Below are 17,113 nucleotides of genomic sequence, written 5' to 3' on the forward strand. Positions count from 1 at the left end.
GGGTGCTGGGTTTTCTTTTACCCTTCCTTCCAGAGTTGCTGCAGGGGACAGAAACGAAAGGCTGATATTTGTGATTTTAACTTTGGAGGATTTCTTTGCTATAGGAACAGACTTTTCCATCCACAGGAACTAGAGTAGAACAAGAGGAACCGCTATTGAAAAAAGGAAAAATAAGGGCTGTCAATTGTAATCCCTTTTTCATTTTAATTATTGAGTGACAGGGCTGTAGCAGAAAATATTCCAATGATCTTGCTTTTTAAACGTCCAGCCATTTCTTCTTCTTCAATGCTTCCTGCACAGCATTTGCAACGCTTCACTCAACTTATAAAAACACCGACATGCTCTACATTTTGGCTAATTCTCTTGCTGTCAAGTGCTTTCATACAATTCTTTCAGAGACAGATCCTCAGCTGGTGTAAATCGATATGAATCCATTGTCTTCAGTGGACACACACTGGTGATGGAGGGACTAACAGTGAAAATAAATTAGACTAACTGCCACACTGAGAGAAGACACTGATCTCAAATGGAGCGACATCAATTTACACCCGTTGAACATCTGCCCCTATATTTTCTTTTAATTAATTAACTGTATAGCAATTATGGCCACTGTAAAAGTTCAGCAGTCCTTTTTACAAGGTTGTGGTTCTTGCTAGTAAACAAACCCCTATTTTTGTTTATGATCACTGTTATTTTGCCTATTGGTGATAACACAATAAAACAGGATAGTTGACGCTGTGCCTTCTATCTATCCCAAAGTGCAGTGGCTCTGACACTGTAATATTGATCGCATCGCTAAAAATCTGCCGTTAATGAAATTACACCAGCATTTTGAATGGCATACATTTGGGCCTGTTGCTTTACAGAATGAAAATAATTAAATGGCGCTGGAGCAGCATCTTCATCTGTGAAAGTTCTCACCTGAAGGGGACCCTGGCCATTGTCCTCTTTGTAGGAAACATTGCCTTTGTGATATCTCAGGTAAGTGTAGCAACTTGGCAGGTAAAATGCTGGTGCTGAAAGGATAGCTCCATGTTTACCTGGCAGACTGGTTTCTGAGCTCCCAAAAGGAAATAGGCATGTCCCATTAAGCCCAGGTATTCTCCAGCACACAAGTCTTGTTTTGACGCTGTGTTTTAGAATCTGCAAGCAAAGACTCTTGAACATATGCGTTAGTTATTCCATTGGCAGGTTTTCCTTCTGAAACTTGGATCTCATTAAGAGGGATCTCACCTTATCCCCAGTGTTTACAGAAAATGACACATAATTTTGCATGTTCGTTAGGTGGAACAGTTCCTTCTCCCCGGTTCTTGTTCAGTTGCTAGATTTTTTGATTCCTTTTCATAGAACGTCCTTATCCTTGCTCAAGAAACACAGAATTTATTGAACTCCATAGCCAGGAGAGTGGATGGAAACATAACCCCCCCCAATGAAAAATTAATCTTCTAGCCCCATGGAGATGATAAATCCTATGTTTATTGAGAAAGACTCTTGCTATGCATGTGCAGAGTGGTAATGGCAATACATTAAAATCCCAGAGCCAGCATAGGGATGGGTGTGGATGGGCAGGAATGGTGGCAGAGCCATTGATAGCATTCCCGCCTGCTGCACCCTGATGGAAGCAGTGTGCATCACCCTGGCACCTGCTAACAGCAGTGTCATCAAAGGAAAGCTGGGCCCTGGGAACATCTCCCAAAGTGTCAGGCCATGCACCGAAACAGGATCCATTAAGTGCATCCCCAGCCTTTGTAACATCCAGGGAGATGGTTGGGAAGAGATTTTCTGTTCTCTCTTCTACTTCACCACCCATGCACCCACACAAGGCAGGCGAGGGTTTTGCTTTGGGTTTGGAAGGTGCTGTTTCCTTTGCTTTTGTAATTAAACTGAAGAATTGCTATACTGGGTCAGACCAATGGTCCTGCTAGTTCAGTACCCTGTCTCTGACAGGGGCCAGTACCAGAATGTCAGGGGGAGTACACACAACTGGCCAGCTGGAGTGATCCACTCCTGCCTTCTAACGCACAGCTTCTGGTAATCGGAAGTTTACAGTTGCCCTGGAGCGTGGGGTCCCATCCTTATCTTAGCTAATAGCCATTGGTGGACCTATCCTCCATGAACTTACCTATTCTTTTTTGAACCCAGTTATACTTTTGACCTTCACAACATCCCACGGCAATGAGTTCCACAGGTTAGTTGTGTGTTGTGTGAAAAAGTACTTCCTCTTGTTTATATTATACCTGCTGCCTATTCATGTCATTGGGTGACCCCTGGTTTTTGTATTGTGGGAAAGAGTAAATAACACTTTTTTCCCCACATCATTCATGACTTTGTAGATCTCTGTCATATCCCCCCTTAGTGGTCTCTATTTGAAGATGAACAACCCTAATCCTTTTAGTCTCTCCTTGTGTGGAAGCCATTCCATACCCGTTGGTCAACCTAACTCTTCAACATCCTGCGTTTGAATTCAGTGGGGACCAAGGATCAGAATGTACTGAAGAGTTAAGGGTACTGTCTTCATCTGGGAGGTTTTGGGGGCCCCTCCTGTCTCCATCATACTTCCCATTTTAAGTTAATGGGAATTCTGACTGAGTGAGGACTGAATGGGAAAACCATGCTTCTGGGTTTTTCCGTTTCCCTGGGAAGTGGGTGGGGAAGGCGTAGAAGTTGCATAAGGCCCCGGATTAGAGCTGGTTGAAAATTTTCTGACAGAACAGTTTTCCATTGGAAAATGCTGATTCCACAAAAATGTTTTGTAGGAATGCGTCGATGTCAACAAAATTTCATTAAAAAAATCAAAATGATTCATTTTAATGGGGTCAAAACATTTAATTTCAACCTTATTGAAATGTTTTGTTTTGATTTTTTGTTTCAAAATTACCTTTGCATTCTGAAATTTATATATTATATTATATTTATTATAATAAAGTAAAAATCAAAATGAAATGGTTAGACTGACCTGAAACATTTTTGCAGAAAATGCCATGTCATGGGAGTTTCCGAATGTTGACGTTTCATTCCAATTTGGAACAAAAACATATTTTGAAATTGTGGAATTTCCCACGAGACGGCACTTCCAGTTCCTGCACAGCTCTACCCCCGGTGTAGTGGGAAATGCTGTGTCTCTTCTGTGTATAGGGGTCCATGCCATGGAGAAGCCACTCACGTAGACTCCTCATCCCCTTTGCGCTGTGATTCTGTGCACGAGTGTGCAGCATGGGGTGGGTTGAGGAGAACATGGCCTGTGAGCTGCATGGATCCACCACATAGCGGAGCGGCACGGCAGGCCGCAGTTACTGCTACCATTATGCTTGGATACTATGGTGATGGGTGCTATAGAAAACCCCAAGATTTCTACAGGCAGACTGTTTAGGGGCTCTATGCCCTGTTCCGCAGTTGGAGGGTGATCCCATTCCTCTAATACGCTCACCTTTCCCCCACTCAAAGCCCTCTCGCTTGGACTTTGCCCCCGCCAATCCAGTTTTGGCCCTGAGCGGGGTCTGCTGTCTTGGGGCCTGGTATCACTGAGTGCAGAACTCCCTAGTCAAGCTAACTCAGCTGTGTAAATGTTTAACGCCTCTTCTCTTCTGAACATGAATGCCTGGCATTGCGAATAGGATAACGCGCAGACGTCCAACAGCCTTGAGGAAGGAGCAGATGTCACGGCATACTGGTGGGGGGAATGGACTAAATGGACAGCATGCACGAGAACCTGTGGGGGAGGTGTCAAATCCCAGGAGAGGCATTGCCTCCGGCAGAGGTACTGTCAAAATAATTAAGTGACACACATGTACTACGTGGGTAGAAGATTGTAATACCATCTACCTGACCTGTTAGGCAAACTGCACAAAATTCTGCTCTCGGTCACATTCTGGCAACCCCACTGAAATCTGTGGACGTTAGCCTTCATATCCCAGAGGTGAATTTGGTCCAGTAAATTACACCATAGCAAACGTGTCATTCGTGAAATGTGCTGGATTGAAAGCCCTGGAGAATGAACATCTCTGTCTGTCCACAGAACAGAGACGCACTCACGAGCTTCCTGCCATTGTGCTCCAGTCCTGAGCAGGAAGGGCCCCCTCCGAGGATGAGAAGGCTGTCGCCTCGCTCTGTCCATTCAATGACCCTGCGGCCTGTCTGCTCATGCAACCAAACAGGGTGTCTGTCAGTGCCAGTGAGACTGGGTGTTTTTATGATGTGGATGTTTGTCTTCTAGGAGTTGGGCTAAAACCACCATCTCATTCCTCTCAAGCCACTAAATTAATAGAGTCATAGATTTTAGAGCCATAAGGGACCATTAGATCATCCAGTCTCACCTCCTGTATAACATAAATCAGGGAATTTCATGAAGTTATTCCTGTATGTGCTCAATAACTTGTGTTGACTAAAGCATATACTCCCACAAAAGATCTGTCTGTCTATCTATCACCGTTCAAGGTGTACTCAGTGTGCTGAGCTCTTTTGAGAGCCTGGCCGCTGATTTGGGTGCCCAAAGGGAGCTGAACACTTTTGAAAACCCGGGTGTGGGTGCTGAACCCTTCTGAAATTGCGAGCGATGAAGTGCAAAATATAAAAATCAGATCTTGCTTTCATCCCCAAAATCTCCAAATGCTTCACAGAATCTATCTATCTATCTATCTATCTATCTACCACATTTCATGTCTAAATAGAGTAAATAACAAAAATTCTGTGATGGCTTGAAGTGTAACTTAACAGTTAAGTAGAAGCACCCACTGAACTAGATTGCCTTTGGGGCAAGGCCTGACTTCTTTTTTAGTAAATGTTCATAGCACCTCACACAATGGGGCCCCAGCACACTGGAGCCTCTGGGCACTGCTGTAATAAACTTAATAAGCAATGATAATAATTGAAGTAAATGGCACCTTTGTCATTGACTTCAATGGGATCATGGTTTAAGGCATTGCCACTATTTACGGGAACCCCTACAAAAAACAGGGAATGTAGATTTTATTTGTCAAAGATTATAACCCCATGTCTAACCAACATTTCTTTATTCAGAAGAAAGTCAGTGAGTGGGCTTGCTAATAAAACTTGCACTGGGACATCCAAAAGATATCAGCTCTGCAAAGTACAAGTAAGAATATTCTTTTTTCATGGGAAATGTTCCAAATAATATATTTTTAATCCTGATCCCTGGATTCAGGGGACATTCAGGGGAGCATTGGGAGTGCTTGCATCACCCTAATGGAGGCAGGGAGGAGGTGGAGCCAGGAAGCTGCCTGTCTTTTTAGATTAACACAACAGTATTTCTGGGTAGCTGGGAAACTGACAGGCGTTCATCTTGTCACATATCCAAAACCAAGTGACTGTATTTTGATTCTTGGCTTTCGATGGCTCCCATTACTGCAATATCTGAACACCCCACAGGACCCCTTTGTGGTAGGGAAGCAGCATTGTCCCCCATTTGACAGACAGGGGGATTGAGGCACAGAAAGATGAAGTGACTTGGCCTCATTCGCAGAGTGAGTCTGTAGAAGAGCTGGAAACAGAATCCAGCTCAGCATCTTAGCCAGTTATAGCCCGTGGGTGGTGGTAGCAGCTGCCCCCCTTAAGTGGGGATTTTGTTTGGTGGAACTGCCTCTTTCCTTGCCCCCGGATTGTGGGACCACAGAGAAAGTTTCAATCAGTGCCTGCACAGTCTCCCACCTCCCCCTGCACCAGCGTTGCTGTGTGTCAGGTGCTCTGATGACAACTATGGTGGGAGCAGAAGGAGCTGAGCTACCTTGCAGAAGGCTCTCAGCCCTTTGCAGTATTAGGCCCTTTAAGACATAGGTAGCAGCCAGGCTCCATGGCCTGGAGCAGGCTGTGCAATGCTAATTGTGGAAGCGGCCGGTTGAGGTGTGCCAGAAACCTTTCCTGCGTTTTGTTTTCATCAGGATATTAATGTATCCCATTCTAGGAGTGCCCTCCTACCGGAAGGAGCTTTCGAGAGGAACAGTGTTCATCATTTAACTCCCATGTGTATAACGGAAGAACGTATCAATGGAAACCTTTATATCCTGGTAACAAGACATGCTTTGTGTGTTCTATAGCACTTAGCCAAAATATTTTGATAGTTACAATGCTATATCCTTCAGGAAGACTCAGGGACACCACCTGCCCAGGCTCAAAGGAGCATTCTGCAGCCACAAAGCACTTTTTTTAAAAAAAATTACAAATTAGCTCAAAGGCTGGATCCTGCAGTCCTCTCTCGGGCAAAACTCCCATTGACTTCGGTGAGTTTGGACTTGCAGGCTTGAGTGTTAAAGAAGCTGGTTTGCGCAAGCTAAATGTCCAATGAAGAGTTCAGTGTGGCCATGGAATTGACTCATTTCATTTCAGTGACATTTGGTCTCACACACAGACATCACCTCTGTAAATAGCTCTCTGTTTTATCTAGTGTCACTGAAATGAAACGAGTCAATTCAATGGTTACATAGGATAAAACTTTTTAAATTGCCTATGTGGCCTTGGAGCCTAAATCCCATGTTCAGAAATGACTCAGGCACTTAGCTATAGATTTTTCCATCAGACTTTGGCTCCTAAGGACCAGATTTTTAAAGGTATTTAGGCACCTACAGATGCAGATAGGACTGAGTGGGATTTTCAAAAGCATCTAGGCATTAACTCCCATTGACTTCAGTGAAAGTTAGGCACTTCTGAAAATTCCACGAAGTCCCTGTCTGCATCTTCAGTTGTTTGGATAGCTTTGAAAATGATCTTTGATAATCTGGCCTCATGTGCCTAAGGCTCAGATTTTTAAAGGTATTTAGTTGTTGTTGTGCTCAGCATTGCAATGCCTCACTGATTTAGGAGTCTAAATCTCATTGGCATTGCAACACTGAACACGGCAACACCTAAATACTGTCAACAACCTGGGTCTAAGTCTCTTTTGAAAATGGGAGTTTGGGTCCCAAGGCGCTTTTGAAAATGTTACCCATCATGATTGGGCCTTGTCTGCGGGTGCCAGGAGAACCCTTGTGTCAGTCTGTGCAAAAGCCAGGGACATTCAGGGGAGCATTGGGAATGCTTGCATCACCCTAATGGAGGCAGGGAGGAGGTGGAGCCAGGAACCTGCCCATCCTTTTACATTAGGAGTGGAGCAAGATGCACCATCCAAAAAGAAGGTGCAGCCTGCAGACCTTCTGTACATAGCAGGGAGCAGTCGTGCCTCATGCCTTCTCTTTGTCCTGCCTGCAGTGATACAAGTCCATGATGCACCCGAACCCCTGCCCAGGTCAGGCCTGTCTGGTAGAATTTGGCCCATAATATGAAGGTGGATAAATTATTCATAATCAATAATTTCTTTGTCCAGTTTTGCCTCTTTCCTGTGGCCAGGTGGAAATTTCCACAAATATATTCACTACTGGAAATTATTCACCCAATAGTTTCAGTGAATAATTCTTGATCTGTAGCTGGTAGGCAAGCAGCTCGTTGTGAGATTCGGAAAAGGGTATTTTGAAATTCATGCTGTTTTAATGGGACATATAGGTCAGCTGGTATATTTCTGTTCCCTGACTAGTTGTGTGTAACTCTTAGAATCAGGTTGCTGGAGCAAACATGAATTTGCAGTTTGTTTCAGTGAATGTTCCTGTCAGTGGATTTAGCCACCTGAATATCTGTGGAAAGCAAATGCAGCTGGGGATCGGGAGTGGGGGTGCATACAGCCCAAATTAATTCATTAACAAATTCAAATTAAAACTTGTCAAACAGTTTGCTGTGCTTGTCCATATACAGCTGTAAATCTGATTTTATCTCTTCTCTAGTCTACCTATTTAATCTCCATAGATATAAAAGAATATATTAATATATAGTTATTAGATATATAACGTGTATATGTATGACATAGCTATATATCATATATAGATATATTAAAGCACACTTTTGTATTATACTGCAACCCCTTACACAGGTGAGTAGTCCTTACTCCTGCAAGTAATCCCATGGATTGATGTTAGCTCTATAGTTTATAAATACATAGATTTTTCAAAGCTGCCTTGGAGATGCCCATCCTCTAAGCAGCTTTGAAAATTCTCAGCCATAATGTATATATAATTGATAACATTAGTGCATGGTATGACTTAAGCAGGAGGTAAGGACCACTTCCCAGTGCAAGGATTTGCAATGCTGTGCCTGTCACGCTATCAGAACTGCAATCCCTAATCTAGTTTCCAAACCCTGGAGATGGTAGCTCCTGAAATGTGGCTAACCGTGCAGTTCATCATCCCATTGATGTTGTTATCTCTCTTAGCAGACATTAGTTGACATTGGTAGGATGAATGATTGTGTTTCTCCTGTTTTGAATCTATGTTTATATCCTTTCCCCTTAGATGACTATGTTCACATTTCTAGCAAGCCCTGTGACCTCCATTGCACCACTGTGGATGGTCAGAGACAGTTAATGGTTCAGGCTCGGGATGGAACATCCTGCAAATACACTGATTTCCGAGGGGTTTGCGTGTCTGGAAAATGTGAGGTTGTTAAACATTATAGCAAAAATATTGTCAGTAGCATTCAGAAAATTACCATGGGTGCAATATTTGCCTGGCCCTCAATACTCTATTTACCATTTTTCTAGCCAATTGGATGTGATGGGATTCTATTTTCCACCCACATGTTGGATAAATGTGGGGTTTGCCAAGGGGATGGGAGTAGCTGCACTCATGTCACTGGGAGTTACAGAAAAGGAAATTCTCATCTTGGTAAGACTTTACCTTTCCCCATATTTATAGCGTATGTCTTTTAACATAGCTTTTTTGGTACATTAGTTTCAGTTTCAAAATACTACCAAATGCCTTGTTGTTTTCTGGGGTTCTTTCCTTTTTTCATGTTCTGTCTTTTTTTAAAACTGTCACTCTTATGTTTTAGGACAGGGGAAACCCTTCTTTTAAAGGATACAGGTAACCTAGCAAGGATTGAGAATTACATTGATCCAAAATCTGAGCCTCATTGCACTGAATCTTGGAGCAGCAGAGTTATACAATGGACCAATCTCAGTTTTAAGGTCTTATTTCTAGTTACCACTAAAGCTAAGAATAAATGCTTTACAACAATGGGAAGCTAGGATATTTTTGAAAAATTAGGATTCCCAGAGTTAATATATCATAAAGTGTTAGAGCCTAATTCTTCTTTCACTTACGCCAGTGAAAATTAGGAATAACTCCATTAAAATCAATGGTTGACATCCTCAGTTGGTGTGAATCAGCACAGCTCTATTGACTTCAGTGGAGCTACACCAATTTACACCTGCTGAGGATGTGATCCAGTAGTTACACTGGTATCAGATCAATGTAAGAGAGAGGAGAATCAGGCTTGTCATCCTAAATAATGGTGGCTCCTGAGTGACCAGCCAAGAAATGCACCATGGTCCAACTACCAGGCTAGCTGCTGTAGCTAATAAAAGTTTTCAAATAGGCCTTCTCACAACAGTTCGTTGTATTTGATCTGCAACCTACAGACTTTAGATGCAGTTATGAAGATCTCAAACACTCAGATATTACCCTTAATACCTTTGAGGCTTTCCCCCTTCTAATCTACCTTTTCCTTGTCCTTCTCCACATCGCAAGATAGCAGTTCTGTACTTCTGAGGCCGTTTTCAAGATCATATTTCAGACTATTTCAAGAAAATAATTCTAGGAACCTGGGATTTTTTCCATACTGGATCAGATAACTGGTTCATTTAGCCCAATATCCTGATTCCAGTTGTGGTCAGCAGGGGTGTCTTTTCAGAAGAATTCTGGCGGGTGGTAAAGTTGTGTTAGCATGGAGAATGTTACATGAGATTGTATTATAGCTTGGAAAGTCAGTGCGGGAGGGTGGAACATACAGATTTATGAAAAGTCTGGGGTGGTACAAACCAAGGTCAGGGATGTGGGTGAGGAGCAACTGCTGCCCTAATCCCACAGCAAATGGCATCCCTAACGATCAGTACTTGATGCTTCTAAATAAGGTATAACCCCCTCCCCTATAATATTCATAGACAAGTATGCCCAGATCTATATGGAAGAATAATTTCTTCCTGACCAATATGAGGATCGTTTTACACACTGATGAATATAATTTGACTTTCCTTTTCTAAGTATGTATAACTGTAAATCTTATTATTGATCATAACATTATTCTGATTTAATTGCATGAGAAATGTAAATGGGATGAACAGTAGGACACAAACTGTGGGTTCAGAAATACTGTTAGTATTTTTCTTAGTGCAATCAACACAATTGGAGCTACATTATAAGACAAACGGGTGCTGGTTTACAAATAGTTTTCAAGATCAGTCTCAGTGTGTGAAGGTCCAGTAAAATGTGCCTTTGGGTCTGTCGCCACTGCAACCAGGTGTGACTGCAGCATGTGTAGACATACCCAATCTAGCTTTGATCTAGTCATCTTGAATAACACTAGCAGGGAAGCTGCAGCAGCATGGGACAGTCACTTGACTGCATACCCAGGGTCCCTGTGCTGCCATGTCATCATTGCTATTGTTATTTAAGCTAACTAGACCAAAGATAGCTTGCATATGTGTACATGTGCTGTAGTCAGACCTCCGACTGCAGCGTAGACAGACTCTTATTCAGAGATTATGGGCCAGATCCTCAACTGGTGCAAACTGACGTTGCTCTGTTGAAGTTGATGAATTTACGTCAGTTTACTGCTATGGAGGTTTTCACCCCCAGAAAAAGAGGCAGGAAAGCTACCTTATATGGATGGAAGTTAGGAGTAATGTGACGGTTATTAACGGCTATCATTTAAAAAAATGTAATTGGGAAGGATCAAATGTTCAGAAAGCCATCTTTCCTGAAAAGTGACCGATCTTGATTCTTGAACTCATCTTTGTTCATATTATTGGTTATAAGGTTTTCCTTTCATTAATGTATAGTTTTCCATAGGCTATTCCCTGGTAACACACATTCCTGCTGGAGCCAGAGATATCCAGATAGTAGAACGGAAAAAATCGGCAGATGTTTTGGGTGTGTATAACCTCTTGGTACTTAGCTGAAAATTGTGAGTGTGTGTGTTTGTGTGCGTGCGTGCGTGCGTATTTATATTTTTTCTTTGCAAGTAAACGCATTTGTTGAGAATACATTTGCAGACATGGACCAAATCCTCAACTGGTGTAACTCGTCATAGCTCTGTTGAAGTCAATGGAGCTACACTGATTTACTCCCGCTGAGAATCTGGCCCAGGCAGTGCAACATTTTAGTTGCTTTAACTCTGATCTGTTGAACAATGTATATTACTGTTGTTGCAGAGAATTGTACCAGATGCACATCCTTGATCTCAAATAATTTCTGTGCACCTTCATTTCTCTCTTGATCCCATGGAACTTCTGCATCTCAGTGAAAGTACATTGGCTACAGCATGCCCTCAGTAAAAAGCAAATATGATTTAGACGTTTGCCTCGTTGATATTGTGGTGGAAGGTGGCTAATGCCCATGACTGAATCCAGGTTTCAGATAGGTACAGGAATTGGATGGTGTGGGCAAATTGACTCTGCTCAAGTAACTCACACATATGCTTCAGCTAGTGTCAAGTTCTGATGCTGCCTTCAAGCTCCATGGTTATTAGAACCATGGCTTAGGTGGCAAGATTTCCATGTGCCAAGAGAAGGATAATCTGTTTCATTTTCTAAAAAATGGAACTCCTGGTGCACTGAGTCATGAAACCCCACCCGTTTGTCTACAGCATGTGAAACCTTTATTATTTTAACATGTATATTGGGGCCAAAAGGCCACATTCAGGTTGGGCCCCGTTGTAGGAGGCCCTGTACAAACATGTAATAAACGACAATCCTTGCTTTTTACAGTCTCGCACACATGTGCACAAAATACTGATGTGGAAATAAAGTAACAATGGCAATAAACTTATTATGATACTCATGATGCTGACTGTTGTAAAGCACTTTGAGGTCTATGGATGAAAAGCATTATCTGTGAGATAGGTGGTATTATTATTTATTTATTATTATAAAATAAATGTTCATTATGATATTAATGATGTTTTAGGATATTATTATAAAACAAATGTAATAACCTAAGTAAATGTCAGGTATTATCATCATCCAGGAAATAAAGATACTTGAACTTTGTATGGGAAGCAAATAGCAATGATTAAGACGTAATCAGCTTAATCTGAAGCAAGGGAGATTTAGGTTAGATAGTAGGAAAAACTTTCTAACTATAAAGATAGTTACGTACTGGAAAAAGGTTACAAGGGAGGTTGTGGAATCCCTGTCCTTGGGAAGTTTTAAAGAACAGGTTAGATAAACACCCGTCAGGGATAATCTAGGTAGACTTGGTCCTGCCTTGGCGCAGGGGACTAGACTAGATGACCTCTTGAGGTCCCTTCCAGCCCTATATTTCTGTGACTGCATATTTCTTTTGCATTCAATGAAGCTGGTTACCTGCTCTCTCTGTCTTTTTAAGCTGTTGCAGATGAAGCTGGGTACTATTTTTTCAATGGGAATTACAAAGTCGACAGCCCAAAGAACTTCAACATTGCAGGAACGGTGTTCAAGTACAGAAGGCCTATGGATGTTTATGAGACTGGCATAGAATATATCGTCGCCCAGGGGCCGACTAATCAAGGCTTGAATATAATGGTGTGCTCTGGCTTTTTATATTTGCAGGGATAGAAATTACAGGAAGAGAACAGTTGAATTCTACTGATTTTTTTCCTCTTGTGTGTTTCGTAACCACATTCGTACCAGTGGTCAAATCCTCTGGATGCAGCCAGTAGCTGAGCTACATGCTGGGGAGCTTTACAGGTGGTTCTTGAATTACAGGTGGGGGTTGGGAAGCTCCCTGACTTCTCGAAAATGTTTAAATTAAAGCAAGCCACTTGACAGTCAGGGCCCTCGTATTTCCACCCTATCATTTGAACACTGTCCACAAGGCTTGGGAGGAAGTTTTCCTCTCCCCAGGCCATAAAACAGCAGCTGTTCCATGACTGCAGAGCAGCTTCTTTGCTGCTAATGTGGCCATGTCCTCACTGAGTTTTCTAGCTGTGGCAAAAATGTAATTCAGGGAGGAGACTGTTTGAACATGGCAAACAAGGAGAGGTGAGGCAGGTGAGAACCAAGGTTCTCCAGGCCAGATTCTCCCCTGGGATTGGATGGGTAAGGCCACAGGGAGCAGAGGTGCAAGCAGCCTGCGACTTCCACTTTACATTGCAGCTCTCAAAGTGGGCAGAGCAGGCCCTTGATGCGGTGGGGTCAGGACAGCTGAGAGTCGCATTGATTCAATGGCTCCCTGGGGAATTTGTAGTTTCCCCTTCCCATGGATAAACACCCGCTCAGTAAACTTACTTCCAGCAGGGAAAGAGGATAAAGGTTGCATCTTGGGGGTGAGCCTGGCTCCGTGTTGCTGACTAACACGTTGTTTTACTGGCATCACCAGTTCAGAGAGAACACGGGAGCCTTTCAGATGCAGATCTGGCTTTAAATAATGAATGCTGGTTTATTAAATTATCATTCTGGATGGATGACAAGCCTGGGCATGGGCAGGGGCGGGGGTGGGGGAGTTTGTCTATTCTTCTGCTTGGCATTAGTATCTCAGTCAACTGAAAAGGGGAAGACAATTGGGCCATCAAACAAAAAACTACCCAAATCTTAAAACACAATATTACTGCTTTCAGAGTAACAGCTGTGTTAGTCTGTATTCGCAAAAAGAAAAGGAGTCCTTGTGGCACCTTAGAGACTAACCAATTTATTTTAGCATGAGCTTTCGTGAGCTACAGCTCACTTCATCAGATACTGCTATTATGGGTTCCACTGCAAGGAAAGGAAAGAAATTCATCCTTATGCAGAGAGCCTGCACACCAACCAGGCATGCCTTAAATAGTGCAACGGGCCTCTTTACGGGGTGAATTTCACCCTCTGAGCCAAATTCTATCCTGGGTTCCCTATACATGGCTTGCATTGAAGACACTGGAAACCCCTTTATATCCCAGGGAAATTATTAGTAAATAGCCATGGGACTGCAGGTGCCTTGAGAATTTTCTCTAGCACCGCATTACCAGATGTTTCTTTTCTTTTCTTTTTTTCCAGAAGGGATGATGGTAATAATTATGATGGATTTCAAGGTCTGTGCAGCTTTTTATTCAACCCCTCAGGTTTAAGTGAGACTTAAAATGTGCACTGCCTTTGTGCCAGCCCTCTGCACAAGGGTGAATTCCCCCCACCTCCACGGGTTTTACAATGATCAGAATTGCTGGATGACCAATTCATAGCACATAATTCATTGGGAAACTCAGTTTTGTTTTCTGTTGGCCAATTGCCTGTGGGCAGCTGACGATTTTTTCAGAATGATTCATAATTACCAAAGTCTTTCCTCACACCTTTCATGTAAAGATTGCCAAGCACTTGAGAGAAAAAAATTGTAAAGTAGCATTATCCTCATTATACAGACTGGATGAATGAGGCACAGAGGGGATAAGTGGCTTGCCCAAGTCCTTACGGTCAGTCAGTGGAAGAGCTAGGACTAGGACCTAGATTTCCCAATCTAATGCTGTATCCACTGAGCAACACTGCCAAATAATTTATGATAAATTGCTGTGGTGCCAGTTACAACAGATCTATGATATGAACTGATTCCCTAGCGATATGGCAAAAGGCACATTAAAAATGGATAGATACTAACCAACAGCCTTTGGAGACAATAAGGCAAAGTGTAGAATTCTATGCCAAATATACATTACATCTTGGTTAACAGTAATTTAATTTGCTTTGTTTAGGTATGGAACCAAAATGGCAAGAACCCATCCATAACATTTGAATATACTCTTCTAAGGAAGCCACATTCAAAAGTTATTCAGCCTATCTACTACACCTTTTCTGAATCCGAGAGCGAGGAAAGCAGAGAGTTTGATGGAGAAGTGCCTTTGGGGTTTAGCCAGCGCAATGCAAGCTACTTCGGCAAACTCTCCAGGGAAAGGATAGATTTGGCAAACCAGGTGTTTGGAAGGCAGGACACTGAGGAAGACCTGAACTTGAGCAAAGGTCAGGAAACCAATGAAGTTTATGAAAGAGCAGAAGCAATTGACTGTGAACCGAAACTGAAGGGCAAACAACCCAAAGGTAAGGAGGAGGCCTGGACTTTGCAATGCCGCTTTTCCGAGTTTTTGATGAGACGAATTCTGCTTCCTTGGTTAATTTTTTTGAAATCCTGGGAGAACTCGTAAAAATGTCTCTGTCTATCCATCCTCTTTGCCCGGAGGGCGCTGGTTTCTGTTGGGGCCGTAGGGATGGCTGCAGTTGCACATCCCAGCTGCAGGGAGCCATGGCGGTATTTGCTTTGCAGTCTGCCTTTCTATCTCCCTCTTCCCAATGCTCAGGACGCAGCTCCACTAGGTTCTTCCCCCAGCCCTCAACCCAACACCCCCCTACACCCACCCAGAACCCCCACCCAGCCCAGCACCTCTCGCCTCCCACCCAACTCACCCCCACCCAGCACCCAAACCTCCTCCATTCAACCCAGCACCTCCTTTCACCCACCCAGAACCCCCTACCCCCACCCAACCCAGCACCTCTCATCTCCCACTCAACCCAGGACTCCTCATCCCTCATCCAATCCGCCCCCACCCAGCACCCCCCTACACCCACCCAACCCAGCACCCCTCACCTCCCACCCAACTCACCCCAACCCAGCACCCAAACCTCCTCCATTCAACCCAGCACCTCCTTTCACCCACCCAGAACCCCCTACCCCCACCCAACCCAGCACCCCTCATCTCCCACTCAACCCAGGACTCCTCATCTCTCATCCAATCCGCCCCCACCCAGCACCCCCCTACACCCACCCAACCCAGCACCCCTCACCTCCCACCCAACTCACCCCCACCCAACCCAGCACCCCTCACCTCCCACCCAACTCACCCCAACCCAGCACCCAAACCTCCTCCATTCAACCCAGCACCTCCTTTCACCCACCCAGAACCCCCTACCCCCACCCAACCCAGCACCCCTCATCTCCCGCTCAACCCAGGACTCCTCATCCCTCATCCAATCCGCCCCCACCCAGCACCCCCCTACACCCAGCCAACCCCGCACCCCTCACCTCCCACCCAACTCAGCACCTCCTTACACCCACCCAGAACCCCCTACACCCACCCAACCCAGCACCCCTCACCTCCCACCCAACTCACCCCAACCCAGCACCCAAACCTCCTCCATTCAACCCAGCACCTCCTTACACCCACCCAGAACCCCCTACCCCCACCAAACCCAGCACCCCTCATCTCCCACTCAACCCAGGACTCCTCATCCCTCATCCAATCCTCCCCCACCCAGCACACCCCTACACCCAGCCAACCCAGCACCCCTCACCTCCCACCCAACTCACCTCAACCCAGCACCCAAACCTCCTCCATTCAACCCAGCACCTCCTTACAACCCACCCAGAACCCCCTATCCCCACCCAACCCAGCACCCCTCATCTCCCACTCAACCCAGGACTCCTCATCCCTCATCCAATCCTCCCCCACCCAGCACACCCCTACACCCAGCCAACCCAGCACCCCTCACCTCCCACCCAACTCACCCCCACCCAACCCAGCACCCCTCACCTCCCACCCAACTCACCTCAACCCAGCACCCAAACCTCCTCCATTCAACCCAGCACCTCCTTACAACCCACCCAGAACCCCCTATCCCCACCCAACCCAGCACCCCTCATCTCCCACTCAACCCAGGACTCCTCATCCCTCATCCAATCCGCCCCCACCCAGGACACCCCTAACCCACCCAACCCAGCACCCCTCACCTCCCATCCAACTCAGCCACCCCAGCACCCCTACCCCCCAGGTCCTCCCTACACCCACCCAGAACCCCTCTACCCCCACCCAACACAGCACCCCTTGCCTCCCACTCAACTCACCCGCTCAGCACCCCCTACTCCTAGTACCCTCCTACACCCACCCAACCCAGCACCCCTCACCTCCCACCCAACTCACCCCCACATAGAACCCCCTACCCCCACCCAGCACCCAAACCTCCTCCACTCAACCCAGTACCTCCCTAAGCCACCCAACCCAGCACTCCTCATCCCCCATCCAATCCACTCCCACCCAGCACCCTCCTACACCCACCCAACCCAGCAGCCCCCATCCAGCACCTACACTC

The 17,113-nt window shown here is 44.9% G+C and overlaps 1 protein-coding gene across 1 annotated transcript in view; it reads left to right on the forward strand.

Moving 5' to 3' along the window:
• Positions 1-867: 867 nt before the first annotated feature.
• The window catches only part of ADAMTSL2 (ADAMTS like 2), a 44,536-nt gene continuing 28,290 nt past the window's right edge, over positions 868-17,113 (forward strand). Inside the window, exons 1-9 of the mRNA XM_077836087.1 lie at positions 868-981; positions 3,615-3,757; positions 5,017-5,092; positions 5,918-6,020; positions 8,328-8,473; positions 8,576-8,699; positions 10,884-10,964; positions 12,420-12,595; positions 14,728-15,070. Of these exons, the coding sequence (XP_077692213.1) occupies positions 868-981; positions 3,615-3,757; positions 5,017-5,092; positions 5,918-6,020; positions 8,328-8,473; positions 8,576-8,699; positions 10,884-10,964; positions 12,420-12,595; positions 14,728-15,070 (1,306 nt within the window). The remainder of the gene's footprint in view (positions 982-3,614; positions 3,758-5,016; positions 5,093-5,917; positions 6,021-8,327; positions 8,474-8,575; positions 8,700-10,883; positions 10,965-12,419; positions 12,596-14,727; positions 15,071-17,113) is intronic.

Source organism: Eretmochelys imbricata, chromosome 16, assembly GCF_965152235.1.
Source record: "Eretmochelys imbricata isolate rEreImb1 chromosome 16, rEreImb1.hap1, whole genome shotgun sequence".
Classification (NCBI taxonomy): Eukaryota; Metazoa; Chordata; order Testudines; family Cheloniidae; genus Eretmochelys; species Eretmochelys imbricata.